Source organism: Pseudorasbora parva, chromosome 18, assembly GCF_024679245.1.
Source record: "Pseudorasbora parva isolate DD20220531a chromosome 18, ASM2467924v1, whole genome shotgun sequence".
In the NCBI taxonomy this organism is placed as follows: domain Eukaryota; kingdom Metazoa; phylum Chordata; class Actinopteri; order Cypriniformes; family Gobionidae; genus Pseudorasbora; species Pseudorasbora parva.
This window is the reverse complement of record NC_090189.1, coordinates 15,052,644-15,080,337: the sequence shown is the minus strand read 5'-3', so window position 1 is coordinate 15,080,337 and position 27,694 is coordinate 15,052,644. Positions and strand designations below refer to the sequence as shown.

General features: G+C 37.7%; 1 protein-coding gene across 4 annotated transcripts in view; it reads left to right on the top strand.

Moving 5' to 3' along the window:
- sfswap (splicing factor SWAP) overlaps positions 1-27,694 on the top strand; it is a 113,616-nt gene that overhangs the window by 53,471 nt on the left and 32,451 nt on the right. For all 4 annotated transcript variants that reach the window (XM_067424579.1, XM_067424582.1, XM_067424580.1 and 1 more), the window contains exons 11-13: positions 8,105-8,189; positions 8,379-8,615; positions 15,255-15,439. In XM_067424579.1, coding sequence (XP_067280680.1) covers positions 8,105-8,189; positions 8,379-8,615; positions 15,255-15,439 — 507 coding nt within the window. The remainder of the gene's footprint in view (positions 1-8,104; positions 8,190-8,378; positions 8,616-15,254; positions 15,440-27,694) is intronic.

Genomic DNA, 27,694 nt, shown 5'->3' with positions numbered 1-27,694 from the left:
CTTATTTGGTGTGCAAACAATTTTTTTATTACCAGTGTTGAAAACATTGTTGGAAACTATGATAGTTTTATTTTTATTTTTAACAGCTTTTATTTGAAAGAGATATTGTCCAAATGCTAACACATTTTTGTGTTCATACTAGGGCTGCCAAAATGTACGCGGTAATGCAAATTCATTTTAACGGCACTAAATTTATTAACGCACGATTAACTGCGCATTTTCTGCTTGATCCTTGGCATAGCCTGTAGTTGGAGAAATTGAGATAAGCCATAGATGTAAAAGGATGCAGTAGCAAACATTAATAAGATAAAGAAAAGGGTTAACATTTATATTGTTATTCTAAACCAAAAGTGCAGTTATTGCCTACAAGCTACCATATTTCCTGTTGAACTTTTATTAGACTCCAGGAAAAGTGTTTTTATACTAAGCACATTCTCTGCAGTCCGAGCGCAAAGCACTGCAAGCTCACTCTCGCTCATGTACGAGGTAAATCATTAACACCATCACCACTTACAGTACATGTGTTTTTTTAACTAAATACATTACAATCGGCTAAAACAAGTCAGGCACACACACACGCATACAAAATACCAGCTGTCCAATAGGGAACGCGCATCTTTTGCGCTCACAGGTCCACATGACCGCTTTCACATTACCAATTTTACATACTGGCAGAGTAAAAACTCCCTTTATATATATTCTTAAAATGAGAGTAATCATTGCTTATTCTGACTTTTTAAGTTTAGGCTTAAAGGGTTACTTCAGCGATTAGCATATGGCTTTGTATCAGTAGAAACCCTGGAGTACATTCGAATGATTGTGCTTCCCCCTCTCATATCCCCCTGAGAAAAGAGATTTTTGCCTTTTATTTCTGGAAAAAATCATCCACAAAAGACCACAGCCAGCAGAGGGAGCTTTTTTCGGCATGTTTTCATCCCGCACATGGGGGGTGAGATCGCACTCTGCTCGGGCAGCCGCAGGTATTCGTGGAAACGAAGTGGTGCGGAGCAAAGTGAGTGTTTCAAATTCTCAAATTAATTCCTATGAATTTTAAGCTTCCAAAGGCATGCACTGAAAATGCACCAGACGGAACACGTGCTGTGAACGACTGCTGCGAGCGCGTTCACGCTTACCTCCGCTCTCATCAGGAGCTCATTCAGCTCATCACGATGCACGTAGTCTGACTCCTGCTGCGTTTGTGCTGTGATACTCCCTCAGCGGCTAAATCACATTATATTGAACAGGTATGTTCAGTTTTTAATTGTAGTGTCTGTTCTCTAACTGAACTGATTTTATGAAAATGAACGCGGTGGGACAGTGATCCAGAGATTCAGTAGCAGTGGCTTTGGGAGTGGCCTCGTAGGGCAGCGAAGCATTCTGGGAATTGTTGTCTTTCATCTCCATTAGACAAACATGGATGTTCTGTCTTTTCTCAGTCTAGAAAGCACCAAATTCAAAAATAATATTAAATATTAAAAACATTTACATTAAATACATTTACAACTGATAAAAATGTGAGATTAAGTTGCGATTAATCACGAGTTAACTCATGACAATCATGTGATTAATCGCGATTAAATATTGGAATCGATTGGCAGCCCTAGTTAATTCTCTTGTTCATTTATTGTCACTCCTCACACTCTCTTACATACAATGTGATCTTTCCTCATCCAGTCCTGGCTGTGACTTGTGCGCAAGTTCAATTAAGGACCAACCAAAACTCCCAAATTCTCTCATACCTACTTTAAAAGCGTAGTCTGTAATTACAGCAACTGGCAGGCCATTAGTGGTAGTGCAAGAACAAACAGCAGCTCTTCCTGTTCAATTCTGTGGTAATTAAGCAGTCCTATTTGCAAACCCAAACCTCTGTTTTAAGCCTGTGAGCTGAGTCTTTGTCTTTGAATGTCTGCTTCATAAATTATAGATTATATGTGTAATTAGTCACTCATAACCTTGTTTATTATGTCTCTTCTAGTTGCAAAGAAAATGATCGTGTATTTTTCTTTGATGCCTTAGTGATTACTTTCTTACAGTTTGAAAATTGTGTCTGATCTATAGTGTAAAAATTAGAAAAAAAATTAGGGTCACACTGAACAACTAGTTTTTTGAAAACACGTTATACTTGTTTAAATGTAAATGCTTAAAATACTTTTTATAAGATTAATCTATGTAAATGTTTGTTCATATATTTTCACTTTTAATCTATGTTTATTCATAATGCATTGTCGAATGATAATTTATACAACTTGCAATGAAATGAATATTGGTTAACAAATGCTTTAATAGGTCGTTTCCTTATAAATAATGCATTTACTGAATGTAACAAATTGAATATTATTAAGTTATAGGTCTTTTTTTTTGTGCTGTGGCTTTATTAAAATGCCATGCTTTAGCAGTGCAGCTGTGCATAACTGAGGCAACAAATGCCTGTTAAACTACACATTGTTTCTAATTTCGACTTTGTATTGACCGTCCTCCTACAACAGTAGTCCTAACTCTAAAAATATGTTTTAACAGACACATACCATTTATATGAGTCCAGATGTTCTAAGTAGTAATTAAATGTAAAACATCATATAGATAAATGTATCATCTTTAATTGTAAAGTAAAGTAACTTAACTAGTTGCCTTAATCTTTGAAACAACTATATATAAATAAATATATTGGATGACTACAGGCATTTTAACGCTCATTTAAAAGTTCATCTATTGCCAAAATTATAAATAAAAGATTAGTCAAGAATTGAAAATGATTCAAATCAGGAATATCAAAAGAAAATGTCAGTCAAAACCAACATATTGAACAAAGTTTGAACCCAGCAAAGTTTTTCAATTGGATGTGGCTGTTTTCCCCTTTAGCACACAATGCAAAGTATTTCACTCAGTGAACAAATTTATACTTGCGCGCGTTATGTATTATGCACATTATTGTCTCTGACAGACAGCATGTTGAAGCCACTAAGGCTGTCATTTTTTCCCTCACCTCAGAAAGCAATTACTTATCCACATCTGATAGTGTGGGTTTTCCGGAAAATGCATGTACTCGCTGGACCTCTTCCCATAAATACTTCCGTGTATTGTGCACCTTTTTTTTGACAGACATCAATTTTGTGATATTCAAATGATGTAGATTTGAAAACAGCTGGACCGTAAACATTGCTTGCTAAGAAATTAATAATTATTTATTTCTTAGCCAGCAATGATTCAGTGAATTGATTGATACCCATGAGTGTGGTGTTTTTTATTTCTAATATTCCAACCGTATTCCAAAATATTCCAAGCTTACGTTTTTTGACCATTTTTTTTTTTTTTTTTTTTTTTGATGTGATAACGTGCATAAGAGTGAAACTTTGATTTTTGACTGTTGGGTATATTCAAAATTATTTTTCTGTATTTCATTAGGCTTATTTTATGGAAAGGTTATTTTGTGGCAATACATAAATTACATGTTACCCAGAGACTGACAAATTATAATAATTTTTTACCATTTAAAAGAGTGGTTTTGATCTACTGAGTAGTTTTTTATGGTCTCCTATAACAAAAAATATTTTATTATATCCCTTCTTTTCATTGTCATTCTTAGCATATCTACAAACACTTTATCTAACTTTATAGCCCAGTTAGCTCGGAAGCCATTGTTCTTGATTTTTGCTCCGTTTTTTTCTTTGCTCAGTCTGCAGTACTTGAGCTCACTTTGAAGAGGTGAAACAGCCAGTCACCCTGCTTGCTTTGTTTGCTTCCTTTCATTGTGTTTTCCTCTGGGGAAGTGAACCAGGATTGCACCTCTCCTCCCTTACCTCACTCTGTCATGCCTTTTATTCCAATTTGTTTTGTGTCCTTTTTTACCCTGTTATCTTAGGATGGCAGTGGATTCTTCAGATAACCCGTCTTCGGTCCACTGCGTTGATGACTTGATTAGAGGAAATAATAAAATCGTACAAGACCTTCAGCAGCTCATTTAGACTGATTAATTAAGAGAACAGGAGCTGCATTTCTAAAAGAGTCACTAGCTTCTTTAAAGCAGAATATCACTGTTGACGTTCTTCTTGGTCTCTTGATTTGTTGTCTTCCTCTATCTTGAGAGCACTTTGGTTCTACTTTTGACTTTTTAGATAAGAAACCTTTTTTTTGGTCTTAAAACTGTTATTGTTGTCACTTTCTGCGTTCCCTGCCATCTGAACTTTTAGCGAATCCTTACAAGTTGTTACAAATGCAGTTTTGCCTCTGCTCAGAAAAAAGAGCCTGTAAACAATACTTGCAGTAAGAGATTTTTACGTAAGAGTTTTCAGTCTGTTTGACGTCAAAGTTTAGTTCGGTTTGCATTAAAGTTACTTTCTGTGTTTAGGATGTGAGAAACCACACAGAGAAAGTCTGCATCTCAGAAAACATTCAGGATTAATTTGCCCAAGTGAACAGTGATTGATGATGACTGCACTTGTGGGGAATCAGTCCCAAAGCACCAAAGCCTTTCCTTTTGCTGCTCATCTCTGCAGAAAATGCCTTAGAAGAGCAGCTTGTATTTTTTTGCATCCTGGATGAAAGACAAATGCAATAAGCATCTAGGCAAATCATAACCTTTTGCTTTTGCAAAGACACATTTTCTTACAACATGCAAATTGGCATAATTTTACATACAATTGTATCATGTTTTGCTCTCATTTTTCCGCTTGAAAATGAAAATGAAAATTGTCATTTAGTCACCTGCAAGTTAATCCAAACCTGTATACATGTTTTTGTTCTACTGAACACAAAGGAAGATATTTGGAAGAATGTATGTAAACAGGCAGATCTCGGCAGCCATTGACTTCCATAGTGGGGGATAAAATACTAAGGTAGTCAATGGCTGCAGAGATCTGCTTGGTTACAAACATTATCCCAAATATCTTTGTGTTCAGAAGAAGAAAGAAATTCATACACATTTGGAACAATTTGAGGGTGAGTAAATGATGACAGAATTTAAATTTTGGGGAAAAATATTCCTTTAAGATATGAGTTAAAATGCAATGGCAAAATGGCACTTTTGTGGGAACCAATCACAGACTGGCTTCTCCAGCTGGCACACTATTGGCGGGTTTAACACAGTGCCAGATAGAGAAGTGAGGGATCGTTGCGCGTTGATCACACCTCTTGTGGTCTGATTGGTTGAAGGACTATCCAATTGCATACAGAGTCATTTGAATTATGTTTTTTTCATCATGCCTCTTGTGCAATAGAGAATACAGAGCAATCTCCCCAGACCAATGTTCAATCCTAAATTGAGCTTGTTCTGGTGATAGCCAGATAAGTGTTGAGTGGCATTTTTGGTGTTTTTATATTTGCTTGTTTTGTAAAAAAGTAATTTGAGAAAGTTAAACAATCAAATTATGATAATGTCTTCCTTCACCTCCTTTTTTTTCTTCAACATAGCATGCATAGGTTTCATTCCTGCATCAAATAGACAAAACCACAAGTGAAAAAGTCAAGAGAAGAATATATTCCAGTTTTTTTTATTTATCCTTCTCCCAAGTTGTTACTTAGCAACAGAGCTAAACAGCTGTCGCTGGTATTCATGGTAGTGCGGTGTTGATGGCGCAACCGTACCAATTAATACAATGTGGTGTCAGGGGATTGGGGCAGAAATGTGAACTCAGAAGTGGTAAAATATTCTAAGGTTTAGTACATTGTGTTATGTAAGGAATTTTGGAAGTGAATAATCTGATTTAACAAGATCAACCAAAGAGTGTATTTGATTATGCCTACATCATGTTTTCCTAGAGATGATGGCAGTTATATTTCCCATGGCATCACAATCTCTTCGTAATCCTTCATATGAGATGCTTCATATGAGCTGCTTCCACATGCCATTTTACTCGAAATTACAGCATTCTAACTCTCCCATACTCACATTGCTCATCCATGTTTTGCTATTATAGAGCTGCTTCCACATGCCACGATCCATCAGCATGCATTTCTTCTGCTGACTTTACCCATAAACAGGATTATGGGATTACTGCCTTTATATGAGAGGATGAAGACATTCAATATGGCACCATTTCTACAGGAGAGCATTTTCAAGGAAACCCAAGGCTGAAGAAGAAATGTCGCTCAGGGGGGGAGCCTAAAGAACAGCCCTTGATTTTGTTATTAATGTTCATTTGATATTAATTTGGTGATGCAAGTTGACAACAGCGGTCTTTAACGAAGGATTTTCTGAAAACCACAGCACATTAAAGTTCTCGTTTTTTCGAGCAGAGCATACAGGCAGAAACAAATACACTGCTCGAGAGTGCTTGTAATTCAGAGCAGTTTTTTCCTCTAGGTAGGAGTAGTGATGGGAATTGTAAGGGATTGAATGATTTTGCTTCCAATTCCATTTAACGTTTCCGATTCCTAAACTGCTCCACTAACAAATCTTTTTCCGCCTTTTGAAACACCATGACAATTAATCCTGAATATATTGAACCATATGTAATAGTAGTAGTAGTAGAAGAAGAACATTCTCATTCCACACAGTGTCTTCACTTTTTTTTATCGAGTGTCTGGCCACAGATCCAATCTCCCGCTTTAATTCCTTCATCTTGTCTTTCATCTTTGGGTGAGAGATTCTTAACTGGGTTTAATGTCCCCCTGACCCTTCATTTTACCCAAGGCTACTGTGAGAATCTACAGACACTTCTTAATAGAGTTGTAAAATATTGAAAACTTCCATTAAGGACACTAAACTTTTAGAATCTCTCTCTCTTATCCTTTTTTTTCTTTTCGTGTTACAAAAAAAACTGTCAGTGAGATTACATGGGATTATCACAGTATGTGTGATTCTCTTTATTATTAGATGGGCAATGCCCATTAGCTCACAGCAGTGTAGAATATTCTAACTCTGCTGACTCAAACAAAAGAATAAAATACAAAGACTTGGGTCAGTATAAGGAAAACAACATCTCATTAGTGTGGGAACGCTGCACCTCATTAAAGTGTGGAGTTTTTCACCATTCCACAGTGTGGAGTCCAGACTTTCTTGTGTATTGAGGTGAATTAGATATTTTGAGCATGCAATCCGCTGGCAGATGGTTGATAAATGTGAGCATCAGGCTCGCATTGCTCTCACACCACACGACCGTGAAGGAGCTTGTCGTGATTTTCTCTGCTGCAGAACGTTGCAGAGATTATACTCGTCCATCAGCATTGGTCCCAGAGTAATACTCAAACCCTGTTATTCTAATAGAGCTCAGGCCAAAATCCATATAGCCATTGGGAAATGCTCTTCTGAGGTAAAAAATAATACCAACTGAAAGTTCTCTCTAATTGTTTGACTTTTATATTCCTTTTATAATGAAGGATGGGTAAAATAGAAGACAGGAATGAATTAAAATAAAATGAAGGGTGAAGGAAAGAAAGAAGTGTAAATTGGAAGGAAGGATGGCAGGAAGAAATGATTAAATGGAAGGATTGCAGTAAGAAAGAAGGGTAAAATGAAAGAAAGGATGGCAGAAAAAGAAGGGTTAAAAGGAAGGCAAAATTAAAGGACAGATGATCAAAATTGGAGGAAAAATGGCAAGAAGAAAAGAGGTCAAATGATAGGAAGGATGGCAGGAAGAAGGGTAAAATGGAAGGATGGCTTGCAGAAAGAAGGGAGGGTAAATGGAAGGATGGCAGGAACAAAGGATGGTTAAAATCGAAGGGAAGATGACAAGAAGAAAGGAGGTCAAATGATAGGAAGGATGATAGGAAACAAGGAAAGGTGGAAGGCTAGAAAGAGAAAGAAAGAAAGAAAGAAAGAAAGAAAGAAAGAAAGAAAGAGAAAGAAAGAGGCTTTTACATCAAAAAAATTACACATACAACATACCCCTTTACAGGATGAGATGGATTCTCTCTCCGTCTGTTCCTGCAGCCTGAACTCTATTCCCCCCGGTAAATTCCCACCATCACTTGTAAAACTGCGTATTAAGGAATTACTGGCTCTGAATAACTATCTGTTTGGTACAAAGAAAGTCCTTTAAAATACTGGCAAGCTTTTGAGGGAGCTTTTGTCTAAAAACTTTTCATCCTTAACCTGTGTCTGCAAAGTAAAGTAACTTTGAGTCTCTCTTCCCTCTCTCTCTCTGTTCCTGTCATCCCGGCCTCACAGGGTTCTTTGCTTTACAACAGTGGAGAGGACAGCACAGCGGATTGCTCTTCTGACAAGCAGCAGAACGAGGGCAAGCTCCTTAAAGGTAAGCTGGCTCTGCACTCTATGATTGAGCCCCCCACCACCTGAGCTCAGAACACCCTTGTCATTCACATTGACATTTCAGTGTGTCCTCATGCAGCAACATTAAAACACCGTGCCATGTCTTTCCATCTTTTCCATTGAAAAGGTGTGTTAATTCAGATTACTCAAAATGTCTATTATCACTTCCCAGCGTCTTTCGCACCTATCTGCTTTGCCATAAAGTCAAAAGAAAATGACCTTTTGCCTCTGGAGAAGAATCGTGTGCGGCTGGATGACGACTCTGATGAGGATGCGATGAAAGTGGAGGTGCAAGAGGGAATAGAGTTGGCCATAGGATTATTTGAGGCAGCCAGAGAGCAACCTCAACCTCCATTGGCTGAGGATAAGAAACCGGCACTTTCCCAGGAAGAGCAAGAGGCCAAACAAGGTATTTCAAGATTTTTACTGAAGGAATAGTTCCCAAAATATAGACTTGTCAGCATTTACTCACCCGCATGTTGATTCAAACTCTGTGAAACTTAGAAAGTAAGTTAAGTAAGGTAAGTAAAATGGGAAGAGGCAAGGAATGTTGGAAGGAAGATAGAATGGACATAAAACTGGGAAGAGGCTAGGAACGTCGGGAGGAAGATAGAACAAACGTAAAATGGGAGGATGCAAGGAATATTGTGAGGAAGATAGAATGGACATAAAACGGGAAAAGGCAGGGAATGTTGGGAGGAAGATAGAACGGACATAAAACAGGAAGAGGCAAGTGGGAGGAAGATAGAACGGACATAAAACGGGAAGAAAGTTAAGTTAATTAAGGAAAAGAAAGTTAAGTTAATTAAGGTAAGTAAAATGGGAAGAGGCAAGGAATGTTGGGAGCAAGATAGAGCAGACGTAAAACAGGAAGATGCAAGGAATGTGGTGAGAGATAGAATTAATGTAAAATGGGAAGAGACAAGGAATGTTGGGAGAAAGATGGAACAAACATAAAACAGGAAGAGGCAAGGAATGTAAGATGAGAGGGATGCATAACTGAAGGAAGGGAATAAGGTGTTAGGATCAAGAAACAGAATTGGAAGGAAGGAAGGAAGGAAGGAAGGAAGGAAGGAAGGAAGGAAGGAAGGAAGGAAGGAAGGAAGGAAGGAAGGAAGGAAGGAAGGAAGGAAGGAAGGAAGGAAGGAAGGAAGGAAGGAAGGAAGGAAGGAAGGAAGGAAGGAAGGAAATGAACAAGAGGGAAAGAAGGAAAGTATTATGGAAGAAAGAATGAAGGACAGTAAGAGGGAGGATGAAATAAATTAAAGCAAGGAAAGGAAGTGGAAAAATGTAGATTTTGAACAGGGCAGAAGGGAAGGACGACAAGGATTGAAGGCAGGCAAGAAGGAATAAGTGAAGAAAAAGAAGATAATATTTACATTTTAATGGTGTTCTTTTTGCCATTTTTGAGCTTGAAGGTCTCCTTTCTCTTTCGTTATATGGAAAACAGTGGCCAGAGGTATTTCTCAAAATTATTAAGTCAAAGGCTTTGGAAGAAAATGTAATTAACATTTTGTTTTAAATGAACAATTGTGTTCTGGACAATTGTCCATCTTTTTAAATTCCAGGCATATAAGCATATTTTAGCTTTGAATCTCTGTCTGGTGAATTCAGAATTACGTTTCATAAGTGTGTCCTAATTGAAATAATTCATTGTTTGCTGTTTTCAAGGCTGTTCTTTTGTAATGTTCAGGGGAAAAAATCTAACCGAAGAGATTTGAGGAGTCAGTTTGTGGAGGTTTACGAAAATAGCTCGTGCTGATTTCCTTCACTGTAATTGTTGCAGCCCAAATGTAATTTCTCATTGGCCAGAAGCTTAGAAGCCAAACATCTTTTACTGTAACAAGATAAGAAATATTGTGAAACAAACAGTAGTTTATCATGATCACATTAAGCCAAGAGTTACTGGATTTCGCTGCACTTCTAAGACTTTGTTCTTTTGACCCTCAGAGCCTTTAAATGGTGAGATGATCGGATCGTTGTCACATCACGATGACTGGCAGCACATTAAATTACTCTAGCCAGGGCCGTAATGTAATAGATCTGTCCATATGGACCATGCTCACTAGCAGCAGTAACTGTCTCCTATAATTAAGAGGGAGTGTTTCACACAGTTTAAACAAAGATGGACACTTCTCAATCAAAGACACCGGCAGTGTCTTCACAGGAAATGAGACTTGCTGGAGTGCTTGAGAGATTGTGAATGTGTTTTTGGCTAAAAACAGAATATACCTTGTGCTCTCAGTCAAGTCTCTATTGCTTACCAAAACTGATCAGAAATACAGTTAAAAATAATAGTATTATGAAATATTATTACGGTTTAAAAGAACCGTTTTCTGTTTTAATACTTTTAAAATGTCATTTATTCCTGCAATGGCAACGCTGAATTTTCTGTAAGTGTCACATGATCCTTCAGAAAATATTCTATGATGATTTGGGCCTTAAAAAAACACTCCACATTGTTTTCAATGTTGAAAACAGTTGCTCGGTATTTTTGTAGAAACCATCATACTTTTGAGGATTCTTTGATGAATGGAAACTTCAAAAGAACAGTATTTATTCAATTTTTTTAATATACTTTATCACTATTAATCAGTTTTAACTGAGCTTTTGAATGTTATCCATCTCCAATAGGACTTCAAAAGTTCTTGTGATTTGATATGATTATCAGGATGTACATAAGTTTTTAGTTTAGTTTAGTTTTTTTTGTCTGGTTCTCATGGGAGCATCTGGAGATTTCAGTTTGGTGTTCACACTACACTGCACATAGAATGTAACTATAAAAATATATATATATATAATTAATAATGGTGTTATTGCACTTTATTTATTATTTATGTTTGTTAGTTATTTATGTATTTTTTGTTAGTTTATTTTTTTAATATAAAATAAAGGGTGATAATACTATTATAAAATAAAAAAGAGTATTTATTAAAAATACTATAAACTATATTTTATAGTACACTTAAAAATGCAATGCTTATATTTACACTTTCATTCTTACTTTTTTTATTTTTATATGAAATTTTGACTTTTTTTCAAACCTAAAATCAACAAGTTTTTATTTTGGAGCATTGCCAGGAAGTATAGGCCAGTTTTAGCCAGCTGAGTGAAGGGCATCATTGCATGTCACAGCTTTGCGTTTTGCTCTGAAACTGGCAGAATTATCATGCATTCAGTTGAAATGGAAATCTTATACAGTATTCTACTTAGGCGATCTAAAGCGGTGATTGTGCAGCTGTCAATCATTTCGGTACACACACGAGTTACCCAGTGCATTGGTTTTTGTATTTTCAATTGCGTATTGTGCACCGCTCAGTATGAAAATTCATAGAAAGTCTTGCCCTTTGCCATCCATATCCATTCAAATATGAATGCTTTTATATGTAAAATACCATGTTTGATGTCAATGATGCGACAGTGTTACATAACCAAACGCCAGTGTATGTAACAATAACAGCTATCATATGGATTTGCAGTTATGGTATCTTTTTTTATTGCCATTTTTGAGCTCAACAGCCCCAGTCCTAATTTACTTTAATTATACTGTATGGAAAAGGGTCAACCCAGGATATTGTTCAGTACTTTGTTTCAAGTGGAACAACAGGGGAATAAACGACGACGGATGGTTATTTTTGTGTGAAGAATTCCTTTAACAAGAGATACACATTTCATTATAACATGTAGGCTTTTTTCTCATTCCTCATTGAATATGATTTTATTTATACCTTATCAATGACACCGGGCTACACACAGCAGACACTCCGGCCAAACGCTGAGCTGTAATTTCTCCTGGAATGCAGGGGTAATTACAGTAATAAGACCAGATGCCCAGAGGACGTTTACTGCACGGGGAAGTGAAATAAATGGCACTGCAGCAAAGAAGGCCTCACTCAGTAGCAAACTAGCTTAGATTGCATGACTATCGACCCATCCGGAGGAACATAATCTGTATTGATGAGCTGTTAAAGAATCACAGATGCACAATTCAGCAAGCACTCAGTCCGTTTTCAAGTGTCCGTCTATTACCTTTAGTTTATTTACTGAATGGAGTGAGCTTGTGTATGATCATGAGTGAGAGTTTTATTGGATCGACTCTGTGCCGTCTCTTGCGGTTGTGTGTTGTGAAAGCTGAGAGGCAAAGTATTTACACCCCTTGTGCTTTCCTCGGAGCTTACCTGTTTATGTTACAAATTGTACTGGTAATTTCAAAAGGGAGCCTTATTGGATTTTGTCAGTTATTTGCAGCTTCAATTGCACATTGACTTCTGAAGTGTGTAGATGAGAAATTATGCGAGAGAAGAGGAAAATGCATTTGCAGGGAGAAGCGGAAAATGCTTTGAGAAATGCCACAAGCAAATTACAGGTGTTAAGTGCTGTGGGTTGCATTTAAAAGGCTGGTCACACACACGTGTAAAGTTATTGCAGTCTTTTATCTAGGGATGTTCTCAGAAAAGACAGCAATGATTAGTACACAACTTCAATGCGTTTAAGAGCAATTCTTATAGCCAACTCCCAACTGATGTGCCAAAATAGCTCATCATTTTTAATTCTGTACGTTTTGGGAGGCAATTAAGGTGACGCCTTGTGGAATAGATCATCTTAAAAAGGAAAAAGCTGTTATTTACTTGTCTGTGTGATTTTCGTTCTTCAGAGTAGCACTGAATATTTTTGTTAGTAATTTTGTTGTGATTTTGTTTTGTTATTTTTATTAGCTGTATAACTTTATTTATTTATTTTAGTCATTTTAAATAACAAACAGGCATTAACATATTATCAGTGATAGACATTAACAATATAGCCAAGCAGCATATTGTAAACAAGATAATAGAAAAAAACAACAACAACTAACAAACAGGAAAAGAAAATTATAACAGGGTAAATTAGATTCCTGGGTGGGTCAATCCATATATAATGTCAGTAATTTAGAGAGATTTAAGGCACCCCCCATTTTTAGTTGTTTTAAGGATTTATATAAAAATTTAAAGTAAGTTTTAAATGCCTTAAAACCTGGAGAAACTTTAACAAATCTACATTTGTGTAGGTCAAATTTGGCTACAATCATCGTATTATTACACAAAAATGCAATGTCTTTGTTGTAGCTGTATAACTTTTATTCACTGGAATGTGGACATCTACCCTGGATCTATTGAGAGAAGTGTCTGTCCAGTTTGTGAATGTGTCATATCAAATCTTTTCAATGAATCTGGTGGTTCAGCTCACACAATCATTTTAAATGATCCATTCATAAATAAGTCTGATCTGGTTCTCACTGAATCAGGAGACTTGTATTGTAATATTGTACAAGTGAAATGTACAATACTTTAATTTTCTATCCAGAACAAATCTGAAATGGTTTAATGGAATCTCTGCTTGTCATTTCATTGTGTTTTGTCTCCAAGCTCCTTTGTTAATTGGGATAGTTTACCCAAAAATGAGTGTAAGAAGAAAGTGTAATGCTTCTTGCAGTTCCAAATGCTTACTCTACGTCCTACGGCAGTTACGCTTTTTCCTTAAGTTGAATACGGAAGTCGGTCCTCCGGAAGCTAGGTATTTTACTTTAAAGCATGTTAAATATGGATATTTTTTTCTTACAAAAACCCATTGATTCACTTCAGAAGGTCTCTAATTAACCCCACAGAACCAAGTGGATTACTTTTATAATGGATGGATATGCTTTTTTTGGTCTTCAAATTTTGGACTGCCATTATAATGTTTGGAAGAATAATTTCGTCAGTTTGATTGACAGCCAAGGAGACCAATCACAATTCACTGAATCCGCCATTTTTGTCCGACAATGCAGTTGTGAGAGTTCGTAGATTAACGTCGGTGGACTTGATCTTGAAAAACGGTGTGTACTGACGTCTTTCCGTAGTTAAAACAACATTCATTCTGAAGTTCATCCATGTTTATTTAATACTATAAATTAACTAGAAGAAGAGATGATAGGTTCACGAACAGCTTTTACAGAGGCGTTACAGCGACCTGTCACCACACATTAAAAAGCCACAAAACAGTATTTATTGTTTACATTTCTTTAAAAATGGCAAATTTTAGGTTTGAGGCAATTTCATATTAAAAGTAACCTGCTCTGTCCTGTCCGTCAGTGCATTATCCGTATCCTCTTTGCTCCATGATATGTTTTTTACTGTGTGAGAACGTGTGTGGTGTGAGAGCACGGCTGTCGGACATAGCAACAGTAACTAAAGGGGGTGGGTCTTTGCAAACGGTCAATTGTCTTCGTCTGAAAGAAGAATGTCATATACACATAGGATCGGTTGAGGGTAGTAAATAATGGGGTACTTATAATTTTTGGGTTAGGTTTAATTAAAGATTCGATTTAATTGTAGAAGGACATCAAGGCTGCAAGATTGTTTCCGTTTCAGGGCAGTGCAAATAACTTGTGATTTGCCAAAACACTTAAGGGATATCTCATCCGTTTTGTACCCAACTCTGTTGAGTTCCCTCAATGTAACACACTCTGTTATTTCCTCGGTGATGACGTAATGAAGGAGAAGCCTCTGTTCTCTCTCCAGTTGTGTTTGTTCTAGAGTTGTATGTGATTGTTCGTGGCAGGAGGCCTATTTTTAGTGCGAATGCTGACAGGGCCCTATTCTTGTTCTTGTATAATATAATGACTTGTTTTTTCTCCCTTTTTCTTTTGCCATCGCCGTTCCCATGAACAAAACCTGAAAAATTATACATGAGCACACTGCCTACTCGAACTAGCTAAATTGAGACACTGTCGACTATTAAATGATCCATGGCCAGGCAGCCTTTAACACCCAAGCAGAGAGTGAATGTCATTAGGGATATTTATATTGTGGTAGTCACAAAACAACTTTATTTACGAGGCACGCTATCTTACAAAACCAGGTAAGTCACAGCTGACCTCATCTAGAATTTTTTTTTTTTTGGTTAATAGCAAAAACTCACTGCACCTCTATATGCAAACTCACTAGCACATGCTTTTAGTTTTTGGAGCATAGGGTGTGTATCTAGACAAATGTGTGTGCGTGTCTGACCTCTCTTCCCTTTTCTCTTCCAGCCAAACTGAAGCTGGAGGACCGGTTAGCAGCAGCAGCGAGAGAGAAACTGGCCCAAGCCTCCAAAGAGTCAAAAGAGAGGCAGCTTCAGGCTGAACGCAAGAGAAAAGCCGCCCTCTTCCTGCAGACTCTGCGAGGGCCGGAGGCTGAGGGCAAGCGTACTGAGGATACCGCTACTGCATCTGAGGTGTGTGTGTGTGTGCGCGCGTTACCCAGCATTGACCATCCATTGCCACATATATCTAGACTGCCTCTGAATTCCTGCGCTACACTCTAAAATGTGGTAACCAAAATTGTTATCTTAGAGCCATTTTACCTGATTTAACCCATTAAAAAATAGTTTTATTGGTATAAATTAATGTATTTAGGTTAATTCAGTAATGCACAATAATATTTTCTCATGCACATTAAACCAGTTAATTTAGATGTTACCCCTTTTTTTCAGTGCAATAGGCAAAATATGTGAACGACTACAGTTTTTAGCAGCAACAGCAGTATCGTTTAGTCATGTTCATCCCTAATGTGTAGTACATACTACATCCACCATGTTGGCATTGACCTTTGACTTTAACACAAGTGCAATTTAACCATGGAGAACAACTTGCTTGCTACCAATAGTGCTTACGGTTGAAAAGAGCTGCCCACTCTTCGTTTTCGCTTTCATTGCATTGCTTGACATGCTTGCCCTGACAAAAATGTCTATGATTTTGCTCTGAGCTTCGGAATCGTGCACCGTGTCATCACGGTTGAAGATTTTAGTGCTTTTATTTCATCAGTCAGCATCACGTCAGGTCTCCTGCTCGATACCGCTGCTCTGGTTTCCTTGTGGTTTGTTTAGTTCCCCTGTAAAGAAAAGCAACATAGTTTATTGATCTGTCAAGAGCCTTGAGGAAATGCTCATTACTGCAAAATGATTCCTGACAAGGTTTTTTAGCATTTTCTGGGGGGATCATATGTGACTTTGCGTGCTGACAGACCAAATTAGATGAAATTAGAACATATATACATGTTGTTAATTCTGTCCCAGTTGTATTTTCATGGGCTTGAGGAAGGAATAGTTCCTAATTAGTTGTGCAGACAAAGCTGGTGTCTCCTAGGAAAAACATCTGTTTGTACTCGTGAGTTTCTATGTGTTTATCATGTGTCAGCCCTGATAATTCCTAAATGTCATTTGTCATCAAAGCTTTGACTGAAATGATCAAAATGCCATCTTTTACTTCACCAATTATGTAAGATGTTGTAAAATTTAGAAAACATGTTTCTTTTTTTTTGGAGAAATGAAATGAGCACTTATTCAGCAACATCTCCAGAAGAAGTGAGTGTAACGTTTGAATCCCTTGCATGCTTCACGAAGAATGTGGCTAAAGTTTACAGAATACGTTAGATTACAGGATGCTTTCTATGTATGACATCGCAATATAATTCATAATCCCAAGTTTATAATGTACAAAGCGTTATGGTTATTGTGTTATTACAAACTTTGTACGCTGGTGATAAAGTTAACGTGGACATGGTAACAGTACACTAAGCTTACTTCTGTAGATGGTTTAGAAAGTTTTTATTGGCATTAGCTGTAACATCAATCTGTCAAGGAATTAACGTATACATCACTAAACACATGGCGTGTGTAACTCACCACACTTACATTACCCTGCCAGCACATACAAAGATAGATCAGTGACATTATGTTAACCAATCATTCAGAAACGTCCTGTTAGAGTCTTAATTGTCGAATTTTGTTGGGGCTGTTATCTTGTTCCAGGTCCGACTCCGTTTCAAACTGATACAGTTGCACAGATGTGTCCTTAGACTCCCGTTGACATGTTGACAACTGTTGTCAAGGCAACACTGTGTGTGTGTGTGTGTGTGTGTGTGTGTGTGTGTGTGTGTGTGTGTGTGTGTGTGTGTGTGTGTGTGTGTGTGTGTGTGTGTGTGTGTGTGTGTGTGTGTGTGTGTGTGTGTGTGTCAAACTGCACCACAGAACAGAGGGGCGGGGTGAGCAAAGCTCATTATCATTTAAAGTCGCATGCACTGTAATGGCTTGCTGAAAACAGAGCTGATTTAGACCAGGTAAAATTAGTGTTTTCTTACAATACCAATGAGAATTTTTTATTAAAGTATATTACAAAATTTTCATTTAGACACTAAAGAATCGTATTAACTTGTTCAAAAATGGCATTATATGACCCCTTTAAATTGATAAAAATCACAGTAACGTCATATGTTAAAATAATGTTACTGGTCTTTTGAACTCCTATTCATCAAATAATCCTGTAAAAGTATCACTGTTTCCACATTTCAACATATAATAATATGCTCCATGAGCATTTTTTTTCCGCCCAACCTGTCTGCACGCGCGCTGGAATAAGCGATCTTTGCCACTGTTGTAAAAAAAAAGATTTAAGGATACACAGTTACTTACCAACATTTCAAAGAGAAACAGTGAAGGTGAATGCATATACACACACGCTCTTATTTAGGATTTGAACAAATTCAAACTAATTTTTCAACTTTGCACTTTTATTTTTTTATTTTTTTTTTGCAAAATAACCCTTTTTGCTAACCCAATAAAAAGCTATAAAGAGCTTGTATGGACATAATGACTAATAATATAGACATAATGACCGAATATTTGGGTGATCTATTTCTTTAAGGACACAGTTAGTTGTTATTTTACATTGTGGCTGTGTTTCTCTATGGCTGAATATTGTGTACGGTGTCTACTTGGAGTGGTTTCTCAGTGGGTGTTTTTGAGTTTGTAACAATGATCTTCCTCCAACTCTCACTGTAATGGCCAATGCTGCCTGTGTGCAGCTCATATTTCCCCTGATCTTCTCTGCAGGCTACAAACATAGTTTCTCCTCCAGTAAGTTTGTACCATTGTGTCCACAGAGAGAGCGAGACAGAAGTGTGAGACGCCGTTTGGAAAAGTGAGAGTGGGAGTGTGGTAAAGACTAATCTCAGCGATTGTCTCCACAGGCGTGTGGTTCAGCTCCACATTAATGAGGCCAATGAAGCGTTAAATCAGAAGAAGCAGCTGGTGGATGCAGGACTGCTTCCTCCTGGCTTTTACCTGAGTCTCTCGCTCACATATACGCAACACTGCTCGTACGTTCCCAACCATCTAATTCATTATGAATGTCCCATCTTATTCTTGGACACCCAATTACTTGTGCTGGACGCCTTATTTAGTTTCTAACTTATTACTTTACTTTACCCAAGGCCTGATTTTAGAAGCACCTTGGAATAGCTTACAGCAATTCTGTCATTCACCCTCAGGAAAGAAACTGACATGATAACTACTCGGGCTCGGCACTATAAATTAACATATGCTAAAAACTTTCTCACACATCTAAATTGGTTTTGTCCTAAATAGCTGTGTCCACAACATTTTTGGCATTTAATAATATGTAAAAAAATTATATAATTTGTGAATATAATACATTTTGTATTTTGTAAAATGTGTAATTCTAATATTAGGGTATCTCTGTCTGAATCATTTAGTGTAGTTTTTTTGTTGTTGTGCTGTTTTAACATTGTCCAGAAAATCAGCTTTTAAAAATAGTGTGAACAAATTTTGTGTTGTTTTCGCTTATTTAAAAAAAAAAAAATCTGGTAGCCCCGCCCACTGTGGAATATCATTGGTCCAAACTCCTGCTCCTCACAACTGTACATTTAAACATCAAATATCTTCTTCTTGGCTGTGATTCTGTCATGTCATGTGCAGTAGTTTAGAATTGAGTGTGAATCAAATTGCTTGTTGTTTGGATCTTTGCATCATTCTTGGTTCGGACAGGGTGTAATGTTGTTCCTATCTAAATGCTTGAAGTCCAAAAGCTGTGTTGTGTTTATCATTGTATTGTTATTGTCCTAAAGGCCTGATTTATGTTTATGCATGGTTATTTGCCTGCCTGTAAATATGGATGCGTTCTGCCTTTATCTGCTGACTGGACTCTGTTGAACCGACTTTATGCCTCCAAGGATTTTTGCTGCGTCTTCAATGCAAATCGGTGCGATTGGTCATCGCTCATGACTGCTGTATCATCCTCGGCATTGCCTCACCATTATCTTTTTCCGGCGGCTCGGTAATGGTAATGATTTTAGTCGATTTGAGGTAAATACCAGCTGTGATATCTGATGGAGCCAGATGCCAGCATTGATCTTTGTGCTTTTAGAAGTAGTGATGCAATGAAGTGAAGATTCAAGGCCGAAGCAGAAAAGAAATATATGTATATAATTTATTAAAAAAAATCTTTTTAGAGTATTTGTTACTTTTATGCTTTTAACTGCATTCTGTTTCATTGTGAAATATTCTATCCAGCTGTTTTTGAACACAAGGACATAAACATTACCTATGAAACGTCACATCGTGAACATGAACGGGATCCAGTGTGATTATAAATTCGCTCTGGCCACCCTGCCAACGACGCTGTAGAACGATTCGTGGATGCGCTGGCGCTCTGATATAGATCTGCTGCTTGGTCTTTTTTAAAACTATATTTAATGGGGCTGCAAAGCAAACAAGCATTGAAGCAGGAGGTATTTGTGCCACAAGTAGGGTATAACTTAACATTATGAAATCGTTTAAATGTGAAAGGAAGAAATAGATTGATGGAAAGAACTTAACAATTATAGTTACATATGTGCTAACAAAATAAACCTATTACAAGCCATTTGTGTGGTGTGGCTTTTGTGTTCATAGTTAAGTTTATATGAGTTTAAACATGCAGTTTATATGAGTCGTTTACTAGCTGTGGTCTTTAATTAACATGTATAAATTATTGCGCGCATTCTTATGAAACCGGCCACAGCGATCCACCTATCCTCCATTTTGCTTGGGGACTAATGTGTTCGGAACCAAAGTTGACAGGACTGCGTTCTCTGGGATCGTCTCAAGCGGAGCACTTCTACATTCCGATAGGTTGCCGCTGTAATACGTCATAGCTCATTACCATTAAGTTGACCTGATTTCAACTCTCCTTGACGCCCAAATCGCCTGAGATTATATTTTTCAATGAGGTTCACATTGCAAATAATCAACTTCCCTTCAAATACAGTTCAAAAAAAGACCAAACATTCAATCTACATCAGTCCACCAGCGAGTCCATGAATCTTTCTACAGAATTGTTGGCAGGGTGGCCAGAGCGAATTTTGATGCTCTCGCCGTGGGGGTGTGAACACACAGTTATGCTTCCTTAAGACTGATTCGTTGACTAGTAGTTCAGGTATTCCACCGACTAGTCGATTTTTGAAAATACATAGGTATGCTGTGCAAAATATAAAAAGTTTTCTACAATCCTAGTTCCTTTCTGGATCTTTCCGAAGGGCTTTTAAATGAGAAAACGGCACAATTGTGAGACTCAGAATGCACAGAGCTCCCTCTGTGTTTGCAGCTCTCACCATCCAGATATACAGCCTTTGGCGCTTTACTGATTGCTATGGCAACAAAAATCAAATCTAGCCATTTCAGCATGCATCAGGTCACGTTCCCTAGCTTTCACCACATCAAGGACATGCTACAATATCTATAGATTCTTTTAATAACTGTAAATAGCTGCATTTACAGAGGCTAGGGTGGTCATAAATTTTCTGTGTTGAACCAACAGCCGACTTGTTTCATCATAGCAGGCTGTGACTGCAGCCCTGTTTTTTCAATGAGAGTTTTCTGTTTCTTCTGGAGATGGAATAGAGTGCTTCTGGCAGAGCTTGTATTTGTAGCAGTTCATCTCTTGTTTGCTGGAGAACATGGTCGTGCCACAAGATCACAGAAAACAGAAAATAAAATAGCCTTGATCTGCACTGCTGTCGCCGGGCTTAGAAGGTTAGATTTAGTGTGACTGACAGGAGCGCTTTAAAGTGGAAATAAGACCCTGTTAATTGTTTGATGTTTAGCTACAACCTTTCATCGCACTAAATGCTGTTTGGCAGATCTCTCTCAGAAAATGCCAAGTCTGAAACAGGAAATGTGGACAGTCATCTGTGCATCCAGGTGGCACACCAGAGCGAAGCCTAGCAGAGTCTCCCGCTGCTTCCATCAGCAGCAACTTCCATATTTCCACAATGCTGATAGTTCCTCATTTTCTTAATTATTCAGCTCATTCTGTTTTTTGTTTTTATTTTGTATTATAATTTATCCAGTCAGTTCCCATTTTTATTTATTTTTTTAAACTTTTTTTTTTCTCATTACTGATATACAACACAGGATTTTGAGCTGAAAAATATATATAATTAAACCAGAAGATAAGCAAGTATCATACTGTACATAAAAAATGGAAACCAATATTGATTAAAATTAGTACACTATATAAAAAATATTGTTAATAATTATTAAATATAATAATAATTAGTATTACATTTTGAATTATTATTTTTTTAATAAATAATAATTTACTACTTTATTTTTTTACCTTTTAACTAATCAGTGAAGTCACTTTGAAGAGACTCTTAATTGTTCTCTCACACGCCTACTACCATTGTTTTTTGAGTATTATAGTTAATTAATAATTTGTTAAACTTAATTAGAAAGTAAGCAAGTATATAATGGAAACTAAAAATGTTTAATTTAAAATAAGTTAGCTGAGCTTAAATAATGGACAAAGAACATCTGCTGAAGCGCAGTTTATATGCAAATGTTTCTCAGTTGAGCTTTGGCAGGAATTAGTGAAAATGTGTATCTGAATCGATAAAAGCTGACACAGGGATACAATCATCCGGTTTCAGCATTTTTTTTGCAAGTGATTCCAATCATTAAGAACAGCAAATATGAGAACAAAGCAGCCAAGGACATTTATTGAATTAGGATGGGAAAGTGAGAGGGAATCAGATCAGGATGTTCAAACCAAGCGGCAACCTCCCCCAGTTTCTCTTTAAGCCAAACTGCAATTCATCAACTGGCCGCTAGGGGCAGGCTCAAAAAGGGAGCAGAATCGACATGTTAATGTTAATATGCCCAACTTCACAGCAGAAAAAAAGCATGTTTACAGCCTGGCACAAATAAGTGATCTTCATGACAACTGTGAGGGGGTGAATTATTTTAGAACTCATTTGTTTACCTTTTATATAATTTTAAAGTTCTGCATAATTAAGGGTATGGCCACTTTTATTGACAGTTGGATAGCACTTTTGTCTGCTGTCTGTCAGTCATTGCGTCACCTCAGCTCCTCCAACATCCCCTCTTTTCCCATTTTCTGTTATCTAAGATGGCAACGGCCAGCTCGACCCTACTTTACTGCTCTTCAGAATCCTATGGGTGACGTCATGGAGACCATGTCCCTATTTTTTTTTACAGTCTATGGTTCAAACATGCATTTAGTTTGTAGGGTTTTTTTTGTTTGGTTTTTGCCGCAACCACCATAATGTTTTGATGAAAGTCAATATTCATTTTTGTTCATGATCATGGTGTTATTTTGTTCAAGGCTTAAGACATGCTGTGTTGAAACCATTTTCCTCCTGATGGCATCGGTTTTGTCAAATAGTCTGCGGAGTTGTCTGTATCTGCTTGAGTGAAGTGATAGATCATGTTTCTTCTGTACAGCTGGATGAAAATGACAGACCACTTTTTGAAAATGGGAAATTCAATATTCAGGAACATTTGTTGTTGTTGTTATATTTCCCCCATTTTAGGTTAGTCCCTATCCAAAATGCTTTTCTTTGACCACAGAATTAAGACATTGAATTTTGTCTAGACAAGCACGATTAGAAATAATATGAAGTAGTGGTTTATGAATTATTTCAAAACTGGGATCTGTTGATATTTTGTCCTTAAATTCCGTTAAATTTTCACTTGCTGCATTTTTACTTTGGCCTTCGATGTTGTGCTGTAGTTCTGGTAAGGATTTGTATACTGTATATAAATATAAGCAAGCCTACATGCTTGAAACTGTCAAAAAAGTTTGGTTCTGTTTGTGAAATGACAGTTGCTGTGTCCGCAATCTCTCGCTTGTTTGCTTGTTTACAATGTGCTATATAGTGAATTCCATGTTTTGGCTCTCAAGGAATACAGTCTCAAGTGTCATTAGTCCACTAAACATATTTTTTGTAACAGGCAACTAGAGTTTGAGACCCATGTTGAGTCAGGAGGCTGCCTTCAAGCACTGCCTTCATGAAAGAATTATGATATTATCTTTAGCAACTCTGTGTTCAAATATAAAATGAGACTAAAGGGAGAACCTGTGAGTCAGCTTGCTTCTCCTGGAAGCATCGTAGAAATAACATGGCAGCCCTCAGAAGAGAACACTAGACAAAGAAAGGGCGTCTTTTTCTGTGTCTGCATTGCTCAGCTGCTGTTTGCAGTATTACAGAAATGCGCCTCCTGTACAACAAGAAAAGCGGGGTTTTCCTGCGTTTCCTTGAGTATGTGTAGCCCGAGGGTTTGAAAATCAAAACAAGGTGAGCATATGTACATCGAAATAATCCATTTGGAAAATTAATTATTATTAATGTTTAGTATATTTTATTTACTTCATGCCAATTTATTATTTTAGAATTTTATACTGTTCAGACATTTTTGGCCGCCCAATAAATATAGGTTTTATTTTTCTAAATATTTTTACTCTAAATGAATGGTTCAAAAGTTGGTAACTTTTTTCCTACTTTTTTTTTTTTCTTCTTTTTCTTTTTTTTTTATATTGTGTCGTACCATGAAATAGCCTAGAAATCTAGACTCACCCTAGTGGCAGCAAATCTAATCTGCCGTGAGTGTCGTCTAGCAACACTCAATACACTTGAGCTGTAAAAGCCAAACTCTGGTCGGGCCAATCACATCGTGTATAGAGTCGGTAGGCGGGGCTTAACATAATGATGACGGCCGAGTTGCGATTGCGTGCTACTAGTAAACACAGAAACTGGCGAACGGCGGTCTTTCGAATCAGCTTTGACCACGACTATGGAAGACTTGGAGTTAAGCTTTTCTCTGAGAAAAGAACAAAAAACGGCACTGAAGTCATTTTTAAAAAGGGAAGATGTGTTCGGAGTTTTGCCGACTGGATACGGCGAAAGTTTAATCTGTCAACTAGCTCTGCTTCACCTTCGTTGCTCTGGTTGGTTGTAGCGCTATCCAATTGCGTGCATGCTGTGCAGAGGGAGACAACCGTTTATCCCGCCCCTCGGATTGAGCCCTGTCAATGGTGAGTTTCCAAACCAAACGTCTTGATGTGGGTCTTGCTTGTCAGGCTAATAAAATGCCCTCATAAATAATACAAAAAAAAAATGCATACATGGTATTTGGTTGTTTATGTCCCAGACGCCGACAAGTGACAAGTCCCAAATACACTGAACAACAGTGGATGTTTTGTCATTATTTTTGTAATCCAATTGCAACATTTTCTGCATAGCGTAGTCCAAAAAAAAGAGTCCCTTTGAGTTTTCCCCTCAGACAAGAACAAAATATTCCAAATTAGCACTTTAGAAAAACTGTTAAATCAGTGCAGTGCCTTTCTTTGCTTCATTGTCATTGGATGTTCTGCCAATAGCAGTACAGCTTCAGGAAGGCTGGCCTGCCAACATATGGTTTATAATAAGTGTCCGCTGACCACTGTTCCAGAGTCAGACATTGGCATGTTTACTGGCAAAACAAAGTGGCCGATCGAGCTCAAGACAGAGGCAGATTGGATTTGTGCTTATGGATCTGTCTGTCACTATGAGAGGGGTATCAGGACAACTTATCCTGTAGCCGCTCTATGTAGTGTCCGTGTGCAACCTCACGCCTCTGTTCTTTTCCTTTTAAACAAATAGTTTGCTCTGCAGTTTAATCCCCCACTTAACACTCACAGCCATATGTTAGCTTAGCATTGATTGATGGGCTCAGACAGATTACAGTTAAAAGGACCACTATTCTGACTAGAACCGACTAACCTTCATCGGGGCTCTGGTTTTCTTCTGAAGTGTGTAGTTGCCATAAGGCCAGGATTAATTGGAAATGTAGTTTAAATGGCTCTAATTGCTTTTGGACCTGTGGCTTAGTGGTTCGCCAATGGACCCTTTTCACAGGATGTGATGCATTTTACAGTTAAATCATAAATCTGGCTTTTATTTTACTGAATTTACATTTATAATATGATACTCTGTTGCATTGGCATTACATTTGAGAATACTAGTCAAAATTGCTTTGTTTGAATTTCTAATGGCCAAAGTATACTTTACTATTTATGTGTACAGGTCAGCGTACAGTCAAGAATTTTATCATCAGAAGAGTATGAAAAATCTGTGCACTGCCGGATTTTTGTAACCGTGCATACTTTATACTCCCAGGTCATATGTGCATTTACGTCTGCAGTTGCAGTATATGAATGGGTTGTAACTCATGGCGAGAGATTTCTCAAAACTGTGCTTGCTTAGAACGCCTGTGTATGCATACGAGTCAAAAGAAGTATACTTTGTTTGACTGTGCACATATCCTCGTGTACATGCATACATTTACAAAAAAGTATTATTTTGGCTTAAAGGAGTGACATCTTTCTCTCTTCTGACCCCTGTAATCAGTTGTGCTATATTTCTTCTTATTAACACTGTATTTGAATTTTCTTTTGCTATTGGTGCAAACGGTAACACACAAATTGTATTTGTTGTAGTTTCCTGTCACAGGCCGTGACAGGAAACTTAAAGTCATAATTTCTTTTTCACCTATAGAGTCCACTTCTCATAGTGTGTATGGACAGCGCACCCTTCTCAACCACTCCAGCAACGGACGCAAACCAAAAAAATATTGCCATTTTTGCAGATATCAGATTTGTTCCAGCACTCAGTTATCGGTGCCGATTAATCTGCAAAACCGATCAGTCGGTTGACCCCTACCTGATTGCATCCTTAAATAAAAAGAATTAAAAAGTTATTTGTTTTATGATGTGACACTTTTTAGGAAGCCAACCTTTTAATATAGGTTGACAACTAATGAAAACAGTGGAGGAATTACAAACCTTCTATGAAAAGGATGGCATGTTTTCAGTTAAAGAGCATATTGCAGGTTAGAGACTCCAGTGAGTCAGTGTATAGAAAAATAATGTAGGACCTAGAATTTCTTTAAAATATACTTGTAAATACGCTAATAAGGCTTTTTGAGTCGTTTTTGTGAGAAAATTTTACTTCCGCATCTAAAAATGCGCAAACCGGAAGTGACATAACGAGAGGGAGTGCCGTGACTTTCAACCATAGGAAAACAATGGATCGCAATGGCAGTTCGGACGCTGAGGAAATTATAAATGTTTATTAATACTCATATGGCAGACCACAGCCATGCAATTATGACACACAATAAGGGACAGGCCAGGATTAGACAGAACAACGATCAGAGGAGAGGATTTGAGTTGTTGTGTGAGGAGAAACAGTGGAAAACAGAGCAGGTGAGAGAGTCGGCTCATAACATTATACGCTAACACTGTGCTCAGATTACAATACTTACAGATAATTATCATGTATCAGGCAATCGCAAAGCTGCTATTGGTCATCTAGGAGTATTGATACCAAAAACAGAAACTAATAATAAGTTCAGACCATCTGGCTTAATTCACACTCGCCGTCCACATTAGACGTTAAAGCCGGGCGCGGGGCGTAACGTTACCCGGGGCTGTTTTTGCTGACATATGAGCTCGCTGCTCGCAGACGATGTTTTTCCCTCGCGTGGACATTGTGGATGCTCGTATGGTCGTGGCTCGCAGCATGTGAGGAAAAACACGACGAGCCGAGCACGTTTCTCGCACCTCCCTCTCTCACGATATTTTTTAAACATACAAAATCAAAAACAATCGGGAGTCGGCTTGATTTTCACCAGCATATCTGTCCCCTATTGCCAAATCATGCACAACAATGTCACAGGCTAGATCTATGAGTATTATTATACTATAGCTCAGTTGCTGCAACCATTACAGTGCCTTTTTACACACACACACACACACCATGACACACACACACACACACATACGCACGTGCGCCCTCACTCCCTCTGGTTGTTTCTGTTGAAAAGGCTGCTGTTCTATGCTTTTCAACAAATCATTTGCACACAAGTAATGTTTTCTATCTAAAGCTAGCAGCAACGTTGAGTCTCTGGTTTGAGTCTCCAGTCTCTGTTTAACGCGAACGCTCGTGTGTGTGTGTGTGTGTGTTCGCCCGGATCGCCTCAGTTACAGTGCTCAGTTCACACGGTTTCTCCGAGCTGATCGTCAGACGGATCCGCGACCGGCCGTCACACTCCGCCGCGGCCGAGCCACAGACAGTATAACGTGTTATTGTGATCCTTTATTCACTCATTCTGTGTTATGGGTTTATTTTGTGCCGATTCACCGTCGATAGTGTGGGGATGTATGACGTTTTGAGTATGTATTTGAGTGAACGATGTATACGCTTGAATAAAATATACATTATCAGCACATAATTCCTGACTTTTTTTTTTAAGTGTGAGACTATGCATGTGTGTTTATGTAGCCTACATACTTTGTATTAATCAATGTTG